The sequence below is a fragment of the Podarcis melisellensis genome (genome assembly GCF_964234715.1).
Source record: "Podarcis melisellensis genome assembly, chromosome: 2".
NCBI classification, from domain to species: Eukaryota; Metazoa; Chordata; class Lepidosauria; order Squamata; family Lacertidae; genus Podarcis; species Podarcis melisellensis.
In genome coordinates this window covers 40920220-40936178 of record NC_138529.1, presented here as the reverse complement: position 1 = coordinate 40936178, position 15959 = coordinate 40920220, and the positions used below count along the sequence as shown (strand labels likewise).

Here is a 15959-nt window from a genome sequence, read left to right as displayed (position 1 = left end):
ATGGGGACCAAAATGTAATTTTGATGTGACTTCACCTACCGGTAATTTTTGGCATGACTGGTCCAAACTCACAAATTATACAATCCATTTAAAATTTTTGGTTTCTAAAAATTCTAAGGCACTGCTGAACTCTCTCACTAGTCTACTATATATTTGGTAAAGTGGTTTGTTTGTTTGTCTGTCTGTCCATTAATTTGTGTTCTATACATTCAGACATCACTTGAAATATAATTGCCAAACTTGGCACAAGAGTTCCTGAGGTTAGGGTGGAGCTCTTTGTTAACATTTGGACTCTGGCTGTTATTTTGAATGAAAATAACTGACCAAAATGGGGCTTTAGTGTGTCTTCACCGTTTTTTGGCTTAGGTTCAGCTGCCTCTAAAGATATTGTTACCAAATTTGGCACAAGGGTTCCAGAGGTAGGTGGGGGGTTTTTGGTTGATGTTTGGATGCCAGGGGCCATTTTGAATCAAGATGACAGACAGAAACATGACTTCACCCAACTTCGTGTGTGATGGGCCCAAGCTTGCAAATTATATTATCTATTTATGAAACACAGTAGTTTTTGGTTTCTAAACAATCTCAGGCAGTGCTGGGCACTCCCAAATCGTACTTATATGAAAGTAAAAAATCTTAGTTGCACACCTCAATGTGATTACATCACATAATAGCTCCATTGAAGTATTTGGGAAGTATTCTGGAATAAGCAATTTGAATGTTACACCTTGAGTCTGGAGCCCTAAAGCAAATTTACCTGGAAATAAGTACCATGGAGATCAGTGAGATTTGCTTCTGAGAAATGTGCCTAGAATTGGACTGCAAATCATTGCTGTCCATTTAATTTTGTTGCACTTCAGCTGCTGAAATGCCACTGTTTAAGCCTGTCATGAGATGCTTTTAAAAATATTTTGTAGAGACACTGCTGAATTTTAGCTTAGGCTCAATATTTTATTTTTATCTATTGCTATTCTTGAAACACTTGCTTTCACCTATTAATGCAATATTTTATTTTTATTCAGTGTTCTTCTTGAAACATGCATTTTCACCCTTTAGCATTTTAACAACTTTTAAGTGGGTTGGGGATTCAGAAGCTTCAATTGTACTAGCCTATTGAGAATGCAGGTATGGTCCTTAATAACTCAAGACCATGACAAATACACTCCTCATCTTCATATAGACTAAAATAATTACTTTGGCTTGTCACCAGTGGTCTCCAAATCAGGGGAGCAGGGGAAGGAACAATACTCAAATTAGGACAATGTCTTGATTAGCAAGGGATAATGTTGCCGATTATATCCTGGCAAAATAATTATCACGGTCTTGCTGTTGCAAACGTAAAATTTGGTGTGTTCCAGCAGTGTGTGCACGCTATACACAAACAGGCTGGCGACACGTTAGTTCAAGTTGAGAATGCTCTCCGCCAGCATCTTTCTTTGTTGTAATCTCAATTTGCTTCTAGGAGCTGCCAGAAAAATGGAGCCACGTGAAGAAGCTGGCAATAACTGTGAAGCATCATGTAGCTCCTTTGCAGGGAAATGAAGTGACGGTTCTCCGCAAGAAGTGTGCTGTGTTTGATGTGGAGCAACATAAATTCAGGGAACGATTTCACCAACAGGCACCATTCAGGTTAGAGCAGATAGCAGGTATAAAAGGTGGAGGACTTGTGTGTTTTTCAGTGGCAGTGTTTACCTTTACCTGCTTGAAGTGAAAATTCTAAGTTGATGATACGACCTGAGTTGGCCACCACCTCATTTTTGCCTTCTCCGTCAAAAACTTCTTCCCCTTTCTCTTCTCACCAGAAGTAGGGTTGCCATACATCCTCTTTTTCCAGAACATGTCCTCTTTTTCTGGGGTAAAATTTCTGTCCTGGTGGATTTTTTGAATTTGCTAAAATGTCCTCGTTTTTTTCCTTTGGTACCAAGGGAGCATGTGTGCGCATGGGAACTGCTGATCCAGGAGTGTTAAAATTGAACAAGAGCTAATTCAGACATGCGTGTTTGGTTATTCCTTTACTTATTTTCAACAGCTGTCTACTTTGCCATAAAAGAAAAATAAATCAAGGCAGCAAACAACATGATAGGAAATTAAAAGAGTATCAGACAATAAAATGCATGCAATTAGGCTAAAACAACAATAAACTCAGAATTCAATATGCTGGTGGGGAAACCTGTGCATCAAAAGGAGTGCTGTGATGAGGCTGAGCTTCCTTTCTTAACGTCAACATCAGATGCCTATCCCAGGCATCCCCAAACTCGGCGCTCCAAATGTTTTGGGACTACAACTCCCACCATCCCTAACTAACAGGACCAGTGGTCAGGGATGATGGGAATTGTAGTGCCAAAACATCTGGAGGGCCGAGTTTGGGGATGCCTGCCCTTTCCTGTGGCTCAACCGCAGGATGGAGGGGGAACAGGGCCTTAGAGGATTATATCAACAATTAAGCTGAGAGCCAACATGGCACAGTGGTTAGAGTTTCTAGGCTGAGCCCACAGGCCGTACAAACGATCCTGCGGGACCAAACCATAGGGCAGTCTAGGCCAGCATCTTCTCTACTGCACCCCCACCCCAGGCATTGGCAAATATGTCCTCTTTTTTGCTCTTTAAAATATGGCAACTCTACCAGAAGGGTTGAGCAGCACAGCTCGCCTTGCTTCAGGTCATGTTAGATCAGGCATAGGCAAACTCAACCCTCCAGATGTTTTGGGACTACAACTCCCATCACCCCCAGCTAACAGGACCAGTGGTCAGGGATGATGGGAGTTGTAGTCTCAAAACATCTGGAGGGCCGAGTTTGCCTATGCCTGTGTTAGATTATGAGAGACTACAGAAGCTGAATCTCACTTTTGGGTGACCTTTTTAAAATTTGTTTTTGCCTTGTATTGTCTCTCATTTTATGGTCTAGGGGATAGGAAGTATGGTTCAAGGCTTACAGTTCTGAAATAGTTTTGGTTGTGCCTGGAGAGAGAGAGAGTGGGTGGGGCAGCTAAGTTAGGTCTGAAAGTCTGAGGGAAAGATTCAGAAATGTGTATGCCCTCTCTTTACAACTTGCAGTTGGGTATGTCTCTTTATTTATGTTTCATTGCACACATACTTGCTAGAGTTTGGGGATCTAGTGCATTTGTAGGGAAAGAATTAGTCATGACTGAATGCAAAACTTGCTTCCTAGGTTTGACGCAACAAATCCCTACCAAATGCTGGATGCATCCCACACAGAGCTTATGCAGATGGAAGTTACCATGACCTCAATTTATGAGGCAGCTGATTTGTTTGAAGTCAGTGTTCCAGAATACAAACAGCTCAAGCAGTGCCGGAGGGAAGTGCGTATTCTTAAAGAACTCTGGGATATGATCTCCATAGTGATCTCTAGCGTGAATGACTGGGAGACTACGAAATGGAGGGAGATTAACATTGAAAACATGGAGCTGGAGTGCAAAAAGTTTGCCAAAGACACGCGGAGCCTGGATAAGGAAATGAGGGCCTGGGATGCTTTCTCCGGGTTGGACAACAAAGTGAAAAACATCCTGACATCTCTGAGGGCTGTGTCGGAACTGCAGAATCCGGCCATCCGAGAGAGGCATTGGAACCAGCTGATGCAAGCAACAGGTGTGCAGTTCACCATGGATGCAGACACCACCCTGGCAGACCTGCTTAAACTCAACCTGCATAACTTTGAGGATGAGGTGAGAAGCATAGTGGACAAAGCAGTTAAAGAAATGAGCATGGAGAAGGTTGTGAAAGAGCTGAAGACAACCTGGTCCAGCATGGAATTCCAGTACGAACCTCATCTCCGCACAAACGTCCCCCTGCTGAAATCTGACGAGGAGCTCATTGAGACACTTGAAGACAACCAAGTCCAGCTGCAGAACCTGATGACATCCAAATACATCGCTTTCTTCTTAGAGGAAGTGTCTTTCTGGCAGAGAAAGTTGTCTACGGCAGACTCCGTCATTTCCATCTGGTTTGAGGTTCAGCGGACTTGGTCTCATTTGGAAAGCATATTCATTGGATCGGAAGATATCCGGGCACAACTTCCAGAGGTAATAAAAACCCTGTCTGCTTTCTACAGGAAAGGGCCGAGGGTGATTCTCCATTCTTTAGGGAGCATTTACCTCAGGGAGGCTGCTGTTCTGGGAGTCCTGCTTATTCAGTTGCATAATTGTTCAAGGTACTCCATGGCACTGGCTCCCAGTACAGATTATGTGAGCTGCAATTACAGAATATTTCCCTCCCCACAGACCCCCAAAAGCATGTGTTGGACTGCTGCTGTTTATTATTTAGGGGAGAGCCCGCCTACAGGCTGGTTTACTATGGCATCCTGATACTTGTGTCATGGTTGGGGATCTCTAATAAAGAAGTATCAGCACTCCACCCAAGTTCAGTTCCCAGGATTCTTTAGTGAGTGAGTGACTTAACGTGTTACTGTCAGATGTTTCTGGATTGTGACTCTCATTACCCCTGATTATTGGCCCTGCTGGCTGGGGCTAATGGGAGTCCCATAACATCTGATGGGACACAGCTTAGCTATCCCTGTTTTAGGGGAAGTCAATGTAGCGGAAGTGACATAAAGGTAATATAGTGTATTTCACTCCTGCTAATGAAAGTGATGGGAATGAAAAAAGTTGGTATACCATGTTGAATTGTTGGCTAAGTTCTGTAGAAATCTCTTGTGCTAATGAGAAATGACCGGGGCTGAGAGGAGTGATGAGGTATTCAGATATGCCGGGTTTTATTCTCCAGTCATGCAGGAAGGCAGAAAATACAAAAAAAACAACCTTTTGGACCAGCCTTGTGACCCTGAGCTTCTTGCCCTGTCCTTTACAAGGCCCCTCTGCTTCCAGGTCTCCTTTATGCCTCTCCTCTCACCCACCTCGGCCCTCCTGTCCAGAGTGCTCCACAAAGTCAGTGGGGAGAGAGCCATGGCCCCCTTGAAGGCCCCACATAGGACCTGGAGCCTTTGAATCTCAGAAATCCTCCATTATCTGACCTCAGGCTTCTCCCTCAACCATCAGATAAACTTTCCTAGGGCACCATTCTCTACCCAAATTTAAACTGGCTGCACCCAGCTGCCTGGCTACTGAAAGGGGATATACTGAAGCTGAGGGATATATGGAAAAGGCAGCAGGACCTTTTGTCTTTCTTGTCTTCCATAGGATTCCAAGCGTTTTGAAGGAATTGATGTTGATTTCAAAGAGCTGGCATATGATGCTGAAAGAACCCCAAATGTAGTGGAAGCAACCAACAAGCCTGGCCTTTATGAGCAACTGGAAGATATCCAAAGCAGGTAGGCAGGACTCGCATGGCAGAAGCTTCTGAAATGCTGTTCCTGGTTAGGAATGGATCCTTTAAGTTCCTTTTGCATGTATGTAATGGAAACTCTGGTTTTAGTTAATCATAAATGTTCTACATCTCTTTAAGAGCCATTCTGAGGACATTAAATTGATGAATTACACAGAATTAGCAAACTTAACAGACAAAATCACATGAAAAGGGCAATAGTGACTTTTAAAAAGAATAGGAACCCTTTACAATTTACTTACAGAAACAACAAAAAGAGATGGACTCAATGGCAGGCTTTGAATAAACATTCACAACTTTATTTAAGTAGAATACGATGAAAGATAGCAATAACATGTATAGTTGTTTAACATGCAGAAGATAACAAGTAATGTAATAAACCAGAAAGGGACGATGAGGGAAGTCAATGGGAGGGTGGGGATTGTAAAATAAAAAAATTGGATACTTGTATTTGTTATAATAAAGAAAATCAATAAAAATGTAAAAAAAAAGAGAGCCATTTTGAGGACATTCAAGCTGTTTCACATGTTATATTCTGAAACTGTGCTCTTAAAATGTGCAGTGGCGCTGCCAGAAAGTAATATGTGTGCAAACATCTCAAGCAGTCCACTGTGTGCATATTAAAGGTGCATATGCCAGCCAACAGGGATTGGTTGTGGCTCTGATGTGCACAGGTGGCGGAAAACACATATTTGTAACCCATGAAAGCAGTGAAGCTTCTCCAAAAAGTGCCTCCCCTCCCAAAGTTATCAAGACAAAAGTATGTGCTTCTTCTACAGGTATGTTTGCTTTTCTTAGTTTTCTGCACCTTTATATATGTTAAGTGTATGCACATTCTTTTGTGCTTGATTTTGCCAGGTTGTCTTTGTGTGAAAAAGCTTTGGCGGAGTATTTGGACACCAAGCGGTTGGCGTTTCCTAGGTTTTACTTTATTTCCTCTGCCGACTTACTGGATATTCTTTCGAATGGCACCAACCCGCAGCTGGTAAGACACCTCAGCTTCTTTTCTACCTATGGAAATGGCTTTTGTTTTGGTAGAATGTGCTTGATTCAACTGTGAGGTTGTTGCTGTAGAAAGGAGATGTGGTTCTATCAGTGCTTTGTTTATGACCTTGACCATATAACCCTTCCTTTCGAGAAGCAGCAAGTCTTTGAAACACCACTAGATGGCAGCATCTACATCCTGTACTGGTTTTTATAGAACTGCGTTAAGTATAATCTGTGCATCCTTTTCACAAAAGGAGAGAGGCAAAGGGCTTACCCAGGTGTCAGAATGCTTGCAGATGAAGGCTTTTATTGAGTGCTGGGTGCAAAGATTCAACTGCCTAATACTTGCAAGCGTCAAAGGAACTCTGCCGATCTTTCTGCTGATTGATGCCAGTCCAGGCTGAAGTAGCAGGATCAACATAGCAAAGTCCAAAGCTGAAATTACATTGTGATTCCCTCATCCCCACTTTTTGGGGGTATCTCTTCCTTGGCATTGCTTTCTCATGCTCCTTTCGGGTGGGGTAGGAAGAGCTTCTGCCTGGACAAGAATAAGGAATCCACAGATATTGAAGGAGAGCAGTGCAGTTTAAGGTTTTTGTTGTTGTTTAAAGAACCCTCAGGACGTAATGGAGGGATTGGGGGGAGGAACCTGTGGCCCTTCAGAATGGTTGTTCTCATTTATTTACTTTAAAGGAATCTTTGCACAAATACATATGTGCAGCGTACAGCAATACAAAACATGAAGAGGCTAAAGCAGCAAGGAATAGACAAGGATGGACTTGAGATGGTTTGTGACTTGTTTGCTATGTGTTAACCTGCAGGTCCATCCAATTTCAGAGTGGCGTTTTTCTGATTTTTTTTTTAAAGGAAGCATCCTTTAAAAACCCAACGTGCTTTTATTGAAGAGGAAACAATAATTTTCAAACAGTTAAAGTACAGGGTAACATGCAGTGTAAGCTGATTTCACTTATGCGATTGCAACTTTACACGGGCAGCAGGAAAATAAAAGAGTGGGGAAACCTGCTGTGGAAGGAGCTTTTAAAGCCCTTTGCCTTGCTTATGGGGCTCTGGGATGCTCTGAGAACCCTTCCATGTACTTCCCAGAGGTGGTCAGTGCAAGGCCTGCTTCATACAGGTAGGGATGGGTCATGAGTGGGAGAGGTGCTGGTGCCAGGGGTTCCTGCCTTATGCAATTTTGAGTTTATTAGTGGACCTTTAGAACCGAACCCTCACATAGGCTATGAGTTACCTGTACTTACAGGATGTCCCGAGGGCTGCTTGTCTTCTTTCGTTTTAACAATTTCTAATGGCTCATCGCAAAATGCTGTCTCTTCTTGGAGAATTGCACAGAGCAGAAGATGGCTTCTCCCTTTGTATTGATGGAATGTACATATATCCATGAGGTTCATCCAATGACATTCTTGCCCCCTGAAATAACAACAACAACAACAAGAACAACAACAACGCTGTCTCTACACCCCTTGGCCTTTTCTTCCATGCTTACTGTGTTTTACTGTGTTTTTACTGATGATGGTTGCCTCTGTCCCTGCAGGCCGTGACTCTCCTTCTGCCATATAGAATTGTATATTTAACATGCAGAACACACATAGTAAAAACCCGTTGGAAGGTATAGGAGGACATACAGGTGGCAAGGAACTCCAATGATTCTAATCCAATCACTGCTTCCATCCTGGCAGATGACCTGCCAGTTACATTTGTGCTGGCATCTCTGGCTACCCAGTGCAAACAGCCAGAACATATTTGAGAATTCGGAGAACGGAGACTCATGTTTCTTTCAAGTGCTATGAATGTCTCTTCTGCTTCACACAGGCGTGGGGATCTTTTTCAGCCAGAGCACCGCACACTCTAGAGGGCAGCCTTTCAGAGGCTGCATTCCAGTGGCGGATAGGGGCCAGAGGAGAAAAAGTGGGTGTGGCAAGGGATGCGATTCTTACTTTTGTACAGTAGGCTACATTGCAGCCATGCAAAAGTCAAAAGTTTCTATATTCCCCCCTCCACCCAATACAGACATATCTTCAGTGTTAATCAAAGCAAATGAGGCACAATCACAGTTTGAGGAAATCATATTCCAGCAGGGAAAAGCACTTAGGGGGAGTGCAGATTGGAACCAGAGGTGTTGTCTGCTTGAAAGATGGGGTGTAATTCGAGGAGAGTCCTGAGGGTCGGGTAAATACCCCTTGCTCTGAGGTTCTCCACCCCTTTAGGGCTTCAAGATGACAATGCAGGGCAGAGTCCTAAGTCCGTTCCTTGTTTGCCACTGTGGATGAATCCCCTTCTCCCACAAAAACAATATTAAGAAGAAAAAGGAAGGAATTTGGTCTTGTAGCAATCTGTGTTTGAGTACCACTTGTTTATTGCTTGTCAAAGTACACCTGGAAAAAGTATATTGTGATGAGAGAAGAATGGTGGATTGGGTGAAATGTCGCCATACTTAACACATTTATACCATCAATATCACAGGCCTACACCATTTAGAGGTCTGCACCTGTTAAACTGGATTCTAAGCAATTGCAGGCTTTATATAACTAACTGCTTCTGCACACAGAAAAAAGCAAAAAAAGGCATTGATTTCTTCCAGCGCAGAATCCTTCTCAGCTACTTATTGGGCTCAGAACTTCAATTTGATCAATGCCTCGAACACAGCAGAAAACACGGGAAAACACAAAGGAAAATATTGCCTTGAAAAGCTCACTGATATAGGAGGAATTATTTGAGCTGTGTCTGTTATTCCTATTTAAAGCGATTTGCTGTAAAATCAAAATAAATGTCAAGTAGAATCAAATATGGATAAACCTGTGGCCTTTCCATTGTTGTCTCTGAGCTCTGTCTGCTGATTCCAGGAGGAGGATTAAATACACAACAATTTTATCTTAGTGGGCCTAGTGTTGGACTTGCAATGATTTAAGTGCAATTGAAAGCTTTAGGGGACAAGTTGGTAGAGAATGAGAATGCTTTATATACAGTTTATCAAATGGAAGGAGGGATGTTTTGTACATAAAAGGAGCTTTCAGGATTGAAGTGAGCTGGTTCTGTAAGCTGCTGAATGCCAATTATGGCTGTTAGGCATTGCACAAAACTTAGGTCTCTAAGAGAAATAGCATTAACTAAAGACAATGAACAATAAATGTAAGATGTCTTTCTCTTTGACGCAGGGGTCCAATGGTACTATTTTTAAAGGCAGCAGCAAGAGAATGTGGGTTCATAGATTGTATCCTCCTGTGTCTTCCTAATGTGGCCCATTATTCTTGGAAGCAATATGGAAAAGTGCTGTGTGCTCTAGCTGCATGGTGCTCAGTCCTAATTGTATACATATATATATTTTGCAGGTCCAGCGACATCTTTCAAAACTCTTTGATAATATGGCCAAGATGAAATTTCAGGTGGATTCAGACCAAAGTTCGACCAAGCTGGGCTTAGGGATGTACAGCAAAGAGGAAGAATATGTTAACTTCAGCGAGCCATGTGACTGCAGTGGGCAGGTTAGGGTGATGTCAAGAAACCCATGTTCCTTCTTTGAACAAGGTCTATGCCTGTGGTTGTTGTTCAGACTATAACAGAGCATTTCCTATTTGACACACTGAATGGGTGCTGTAAACACGCCTTGTGATGTACCTACTCTGGTTACATGATTCAAGCAAAAATGAAAGTTCAATCAGCCTAAGAGTTCTCTTTACAATCTGAGCCTTTTCTGCATGGATTGAGGTGACATTAGACTCAGTATTACTTACTTACTTTTTTATTTGATGCCATTACACCTGAGCAATCACAAGGCAGCTTACAAACAGTGAGCACAGGAAAGCTGAAACAGAAGAACAAAGCAATGCAATTTTAAAACGTATTTTATCCTTCAGAATACCTATAACATTTTGTTACAACAGCTGATTAATTATGCACAACAGAGAATATAACATGTGAGCAACAAAACAGTTACCATCAAATGCCTTGGGAGTAGAGGAAGGTCTTTATCTGGCACTGAAAATATATTAATGACAGTGCCAAGTGAGCCTCACTGGAAAGAGCATTGTATAGACGGGGGGCCACCACTGAAAAGGCCCTCTCCCACTTCACCATGACATCAGCTGATCATTTCTGAGTCTGGGCAGGCTCTTGTTAGAGTGGCGCTATGAATAGTTTGGGGGTCTTGAGCGGTATAAGGTTTTATAGGTTAAGACTAGCACTTTGAATTGAGCTAGGAAACATGTTGGCAGCTACTGAGCCTGGACCAGGATTGATGTAATCTGGTCATACTATCTGATCTCCATTATTACTCTGGCCATTGCATTCTGCACTAGCTGCAGTTTCTAAACAGTCTTTAAAGGTAGCTCCGCATATAACAGATAGCAGTAATCTAGCCTGGAGGTAAAGAAAGTAAGTTTACCTCTGAAGGCAAGTTATCTCTATCCTCATAGGATAGCTGAAGCTGGTAAGGGGCACACCATGCTACTGAGGCTACTGAGGCCAGTGGCAGTAATGGATCCAGGATAGCTCCTAAGCTATGAACCTATTCCTTCAGGGTGGAGTTTTGACCCCATCCAGGACCAGTTGAACATCACTTGTTTGGTCAGAAGACCCACCGACTCAGCATCTAGACTGGGTTTCAGTAAGTTGGCCTTCATCTAGAACGTTATTGTGGTCAGGCACTGGTTCAACGTAACCAAAGCCTCACCTGCAGAAGAGGAAAATGAGAAGCAGAGCTACATGTCACCAGCATATTATGGCAGTGCACTTCCAAACTCCGGATTATTCCACTCAGCAGTTCCATGTTAGATGTTATGCCAGGGGTCAGCAAACTTGCTGTGCCTTGGGCCAGTATCTCCAGTGCCAATCGCGCAGTGGGCCAGAGGGTGGGGGAGCACGTGCCCATACGTGTGCTCACACACTATTTTCAGTGCACTTCCGGGTCGGAGGAGCACTGGAAATAGCTTGTGTGCATGTGCACGGGCCTCCGACCCGAATGTGCACCCGAAATAATGCTTGTGCATGCGCAAATAACGCTTGCACATGTGCACAAGCTATTTCTGGTGCTCCTCCAACCTGGAAGTGGGCAGCTGTGCAGCGCAGCTCCGGTAAGAGCGGGCAGTGGGTGGCGAGGGTCACCGCAGACCGGATAAACGAATCCCTCAGGCCTTATCCGGCCCGCGGGCCTTAGTTTGGGGACCCCTGTGTTATGCAGCAAGGAGGACAAGATATAGACTGTTGTGGAACTCCAAACTGGAGAGTCTGCAGGACTGGGTAGTACTACCAAAACCTCCTAGAGTTGGCCCTCCAAGTAGAGCAGAAACCCTGCAAAGTAACTGCCAACTCCAGCAGGACACCTTGGTCCAAATAGGGTTAGCAGAGATCCCTGCCTGAAGCCCTGGAGAGCTGTTGCTAGTCAATGTTAACAATGCTGAACCTACATGGACTTAATTCTCTGACTTTGTATGAACAGCCTTTATAATCAAGAAAATAGTAGCACCTTGTTAAAAGGAAAGCTTCCTTACTGTTGTTAATAAATATTCCGAAACTTGTTTATGAATATTATCACTTATATCCTGAACCCAGCACACCATATATTCATTTACTTGCTCCAGTTAACCACAATTCCATAATACCTTACACATATATGTGTGTATAATATGGATAGAGAGATGTTTATCAAACCTCTTTTCAAATTATGTTACCTCCTTTAACTGACCAGTGAGCAATTCCACGAAAAGCAGACAAACCATCTGATTTTTTAAAATTTAAACCGTGAGAGATGTTCACTCTCCTTTTTTAATTTCGCTGCTTGATAAAAACCTATTTTCTGATAACAGATCTTTAGATCTATAAAGTCAGTTTCCCTATAACTCTTCACTTATGTAAATACCCTTAATACACATGTATTTTTCGACCGTGATATTGTCTCTTGGTAGAAAAATGCATTTATGTATGAAGTGACCCTGATGTTAATATTATACGGTGAGCATGCAAGAGGAAAGGCTGCTTTTAAAAGTAATTTATTTATAACCCGATTCATCTCGAATGGTTGGGTCTGGTTACAATTTTGTGGGCGGGAAATAAGCATAAAACCCCACTGTAATAGAATAAATAGAATAAAGCAAGAGGTCAACTTCAAGCAGGAAAATAAATCCTGCAAGTTAGCCCTTCTGGCCACCCAAAAGGCAAGTCTTTCAGAAGAAGAAGGACCACAGCTTATTAGCAGAACACAGGCCTTGCACCCCAAAGGTCCCAGGTTGAACCCCAGCATCTCCAGGTAGAGTCACCTGAAGCCCTGGAGAGCTACTGCCAGTCAGTGTCAGTTATACTGAGCTGGATGAGCTAGTGTTCCAGACTTTAAAAAGTGCTTAGGTTCACGCTTTGGGCACTTTCCAGTGGGAGAGTTTCTATAACAATGAATGTCCCCCACTGTATTTTGCTGTTTTAAGCATGGCATGAAGATGGAATGGTAGTGAGGTGCTTCTAGGGGCCACAGGGGACAACAGGGGACAAGACAAGTTGGCTCTTGCCTCTTGCCTTGAGCAGCAATCCTTTTTTTTGTAGTTTCAGGGAGGGAAGAACCACCACGTCCAAGGTGAGTAACGCTTGATGGTAATAGCCTCCTGGGTTCCTCTTCTCCCCTAGGTGGAGAGCTGGCTGAACCGTGTGTTGGACCACATGCGGGCCACTGTGAGACACGAGATGACAGAGGCTGTGATGGCTTATGAGGAAAAGGCAAGGGAACAGTGGCTTTTTGACTACCCAGCACAGGTACTGCTCTGTTTCCTCTTCAGATGAACAACCCGTGGTGTGTAGGGTGGGCTAAGCGTGGTTCTGGGGCAAATCCCATTTTATGCCGCTTTAGCTTGAGTAGCTGTCATTTCTGCTGCACCTGGGACTCAGCTATACAGCTGCAAATATAATGTTTTGAGTGCATTATACAAATGTGACACTAGATGGTGAGCTAATGGTGAATTCCTTTTTTTTAAAGCATTTCACAGTGTTTTTTTAAATATATGTGTAGATTCAGCCGTGGTCGGTCTTGCGATAACTGACCAGTGGTAGCCATTCTCTGAACATCAGCAAACAGGGAGTTGCTTGCACAGAATTTAGTTGCAGGTAGAACAAGCAACAGTGACAGAAATGGAAAAGTCCAATATACCCAAAGGCCTGGGCAAATTTCACCTGCTGGTGAAATTACAGCAGTATCCTGGTGAGACACACTTCAGAGCAGAGGACATTTCAAAGGTGAGGGGCCACCACAGAGAATCTTCCCACGGGTCTTTAACCCCACAGAATCTCATTAGGTGTAGGGACCCTCAGGACTTTAAACCCCATAACACCTTCAATTAGGCCCAGAAGACAATAGGCAACTAGTGCATTTTTTCCCAGATTTGATGGGCAGTGTTAGAAACTGAGGTATGAAAGCTAGGAGCTAAATGGCACCTTAAGCACAACGGAATGTCTAGGCGCACTTTTTTAATAACCAGAATACAAAGCTGAAAATGAATGAACTGCAGCTGAAATAATATTCATTTTTCACATGGTCTAGTCCTTCCCCTGCCCACCCCCCTAAAATATTCTTAAGAGGGTTTCTTCTCCAGTCTTCAGAGAGTAGCTGGAAGTGGGGAGGCAGAGACAGGTCCTCATTTCCTTCCACTCTGCAGTTTTAATCTGAAATCTTAGGCCCAGTGCAGCGCCCAGAGCTCAGAAACAGCTCGCAAAATGCTCGTGGAACAATGGGAGTTTCAAAGCACTATCAGTGCTCTGGGGCACCCACTTGCACCCTGGCTGCGAAATTCTCATCAGATGCCGCTCCTGGTTGTTAAGCCTCGATTGCTTACCAGAGTTCAGAATTGAAGTGCAGCCTAATGGATCGTTGGGAAGTAGGAGTCCTATAGAAGCTTCCTAAAAAGCTTCCTAAAAAAAAAAAAAAAAACCAACAGCTTCTGTAGTCTGAAAAGAACATTAGCACATGAGCTTTGCTGTGGGGTAAAGCCAGTGGGAGAATGAGGAGCTTGCATATCTCAGATCTTTGCAAACTGGATGAAAAAGGCAGCGCCTGCCCTGGAAGTAACGATGGCTAACAGTAAAGCATTAACAGTTGAACTTTTTATAATTTTCCACCCTCTGCAAACACTTGCTCCAGTTTAATAGCTTCTGAGCTGGGTAAGTGCTTTAAGAATTGAGTTGCCAGTGACGAAAGATTATCAGATGGTTTTACAGCTCAGAGGATTTTAGTTTTGCTATAAAAGAAGAAAGAAAATCCATTTTCTTCATATGTAATAAATAGAAGCTTGGAGGATATGGCTTTGCCTTTTAAAAAAAAAAATATCGAGTGGTGGTTGTTTTCCCAATATGGAAATCAAAATCTTATTAAGAATTTCGACACTGAAAAAAAATATGGGTGGTATTTTCACCAGTTTTTGTTTTTTTAAGAAGTTGGAAATATTTTTGCTTTGGAACCATTTGCAAAGCTCTATGGCATAGGTCTTTTGCTTACCCTCAATTATGAAAAAGCACCCCTTCCTGATGATTTATTTTGACTTGCAATATTTGTTAACCTACCGTTTCTATCTTTTGACCTTTAAGTGGCAATAATTCTATATATCACATTTTTATGGCTTCTCATAGATTACCTAATGCAGGTGGCCAGTGGGGATGTTTTTGGGATCGGCAATGTTTAAATCCCAGGTTTTATTCTAGGCCATGACTGCATGATCTTTTGTGGCCATAACCCTGTGGGAAGGTATGGCCTTTGAGGCATCTTTTTACTTCAGGGTAATTGCAATTTATCTTCTTCCTTTGGTGGATTTTTCATTTGATGAGTTGCCATCTCCTGGGAACATTTGCCCATTAAATTGGGAAACACTGGTTAATGCTGGAGAGGGTGTAGTGATGGAAAAAAACAATCTGCCCCAGCTTATGTCTTATCTCTGGACTTATTCATCTGTAGCAATTTTATACAATGGCGGAATACAGTACAGTGGTACCTCGGGTTACATACGCTTCAGGTTACATACGCTTCAGGTTACAGACTCCGCTAACCCATAAATATTACCTCGGGTTAAGAACTTTGCTTTAGCATGAGAACAGAATTGTGCAGCGGCGGCACAGTGGCAGCAGCAGGAGGCCCCATTAGCTAAAGTGGTGCTTCAGGTTAAGAACAGTTTCAGGTTAAGAACAGTTTCAAGTTAAGAACAGACCTCCAGAACGAATTAAGTTCTTAACCCGAGATACCACTGTACTCCTGTAGTAAAGCATTGTATCACAAGACGAAATCCTTGTAGCCTTTTCAGGAATTATCCACAAATGTATTTTTGGTGTCTTTTTGTTTCCTGACACAATTTTTTTACCACATATTTCTTCTTCTATGAATGAAAAAAAAAATCATTTTGGGAGGAATTCAGCATCATGCTAAGAAGATTATTACTATTATTATTTATTGAATTTATATACCACCCTATACACAGAGATCCCTCTGTTAGGGCAAATATTTTGGGTTGCTAGACAGAATAACCCCCCATCTCCTCCCCTACCCCATATTCTGTTCCACGGATTCTCCTGACCTCTCTGACACAATTCCAATGTGTGGGGGGAGGGGGGCAGAAGGAGAGGGAAGGAAAACTCTGTTGCTGAAGCAGAAGCCCCTCTACAGGGCTTCCATTGACGGCACTCATTAGTTGAATCCCACC

The 15959-nt window shown here is 42.9% G+C and overlaps 1 protein-coding gene and 1 long non-coding RNA gene across 2 annotated transcripts in view; one reads left to right on the top strand and one right to left on the bottom strand.

Moving 5' to 3' along the window:
* The window catches only part of DNAH9 (dynein axonemal heavy chain 9), a gene marked incomplete at its 5' end in the record, with an annotated part of 180545 nt that overhangs the window by 24003 nt on the left and 140583 nt on the right, over nucleotides 1–15959 (top strand). Inside the window, 6 exons of the mRNA XM_081894902.1 lie at nucleotides 1460–1626; nucleotides 3167–4037; nucleotides 5151–5281; nucleotides 6154–6280; nucleotides 9630–9782; nucleotides 12910–13035. Of these exons, the coding sequence (XP_081751028.1) occupies nucleotides 1460–1626; nucleotides 3167–4037; nucleotides 5151–5281; nucleotides 6154–6280; nucleotides 9630–9782; nucleotides 12910–13035 (1575 nt within the window). The remainder of the gene's footprint in view (nucleotides 1–1459; nucleotides 1627–3166; nucleotides 4038–5150; nucleotides 5282–6153; nucleotides 6281–9629; nucleotides 9783–12909; nucleotides 13036–15959) is intronic.
* Nucleotides 6291–15856, bottom strand: LOC309361029. Its single transcript, XR_014164312.1, has 5 exons — nucleotides 15804–15856; nucleotides 10682–10969; nucleotides 10036–10102; nucleotides 7532–7710; nucleotides 6291–6820 (listed from the first exon to the last, which is right to left on the bottom strand). It is a non-coding gene; the product is annotated as an uncharacterized lncRNA (long non-coding RNA).